Source organism: Procambarus clarkii, chromosome 80, assembly GCF_040958095.1.
Source record: "Procambarus clarkii isolate CNS0578487 chromosome 80, FALCON_Pclarkii_2.0, whole genome shotgun sequence".
In the NCBI taxonomy this organism is placed as follows: domain Eukaryota; kingdom Metazoa; phylum Arthropoda; class Malacostraca; order Decapoda; family Cambaridae; genus Procambarus; species Procambarus clarkii.
This window is the reverse complement of record NC_091229.1, coordinates 25,741,534-25,742,333: the sequence shown is the minus strand read 5'-3', so window position 1 is coordinate 25,742,333 and position 800 is coordinate 25,741,534. Positions and strand designations below refer to the sequence as shown.

The window sequence follows — 800 nt, the reverse complement described above, 5'->3', positions numbered from 1 at the left end:
GGCAAGCCTGGGCAGTGGGCAAGCCTGGGCAGTGGGCAAGCCTGGTCAGTGGGGCAAGCCTGGGCAGTGGGCAAGCCTGGGCAGTGGGCTGTCGTTGTGATATTAAACAATCAATACATATTCACACTAGTCAATAATTTAGTACTTAGTGCCCACATATAAGAGATTATAAAACTTTTATCATACAAAATTTTCCTTATATAAAAGTAGCCTCATATTAACTATTTACGAAGAGAAACAAAAGTTCGCCAAAAAGCCTCCCAAATAAGGCCAAAATTTTCAAAAATTCAATCATTTATGGTTTTAAAACATTACAAAAACTCTTAAAAGAATGATTTTATTGACATTTAAAGGATAATTGTGGGGGGAATTTATCATTCCCTCCCCCCAAAAAAAAATCACGCAAATAATATAAATTATAGATAGACAAACTATGGGAATTTTTATTCAATTTGGCGTTCTCATTATTATTAAAATGACAGGAACGATAGAAATTTTACTAGTGTCTGTATAATTAGTCCTTGGAATTCATTAGAATGTTGGGAGATGGACAATTTTTATCTACAAATGTAATGCTATGTCAGATATTTTTTTAAGGCTTGTCATGACTCCAATGACATGACTTGCTCACCTGTCACTGGTGAGAGACATGAGTGAGAGACGAGAGAGAGAGAGAGAGAGAGAGAGAGAGAGAGAGAGAGAGAGAGAGAGAGAGTGAGTTATCCTGTGTGCTTCTTTCATATTCAATATTTTATCATTACATCAAGTGTTTCTTAGTATCTTGCCTCAGGCTGGTGGTA

General features: G+C 36.5%; 1 protein-coding gene across 1 annotated transcript in view; it reads left to right on the top strand.

Annotated features, from left to right (window-relative positions):
• Positions 1 to 162, top strand: part of LOC138357949 (LWamide neuropeptides-like) — a 1,143-nt gene extending 981 nt beyond the window's left edge. Inside the window, exon 1 of the mRNA XM_069315131.1 lies at positions 1 to 162. This exon is cut by the window's left edge and continues 981 nt beyond it. Within this exon, the coding sequence (XP_069171232.1) occupies positions 1 to 162 (162 nt within the window).
• Positions 163 to 800: the final 638 nt, after the last annotated feature.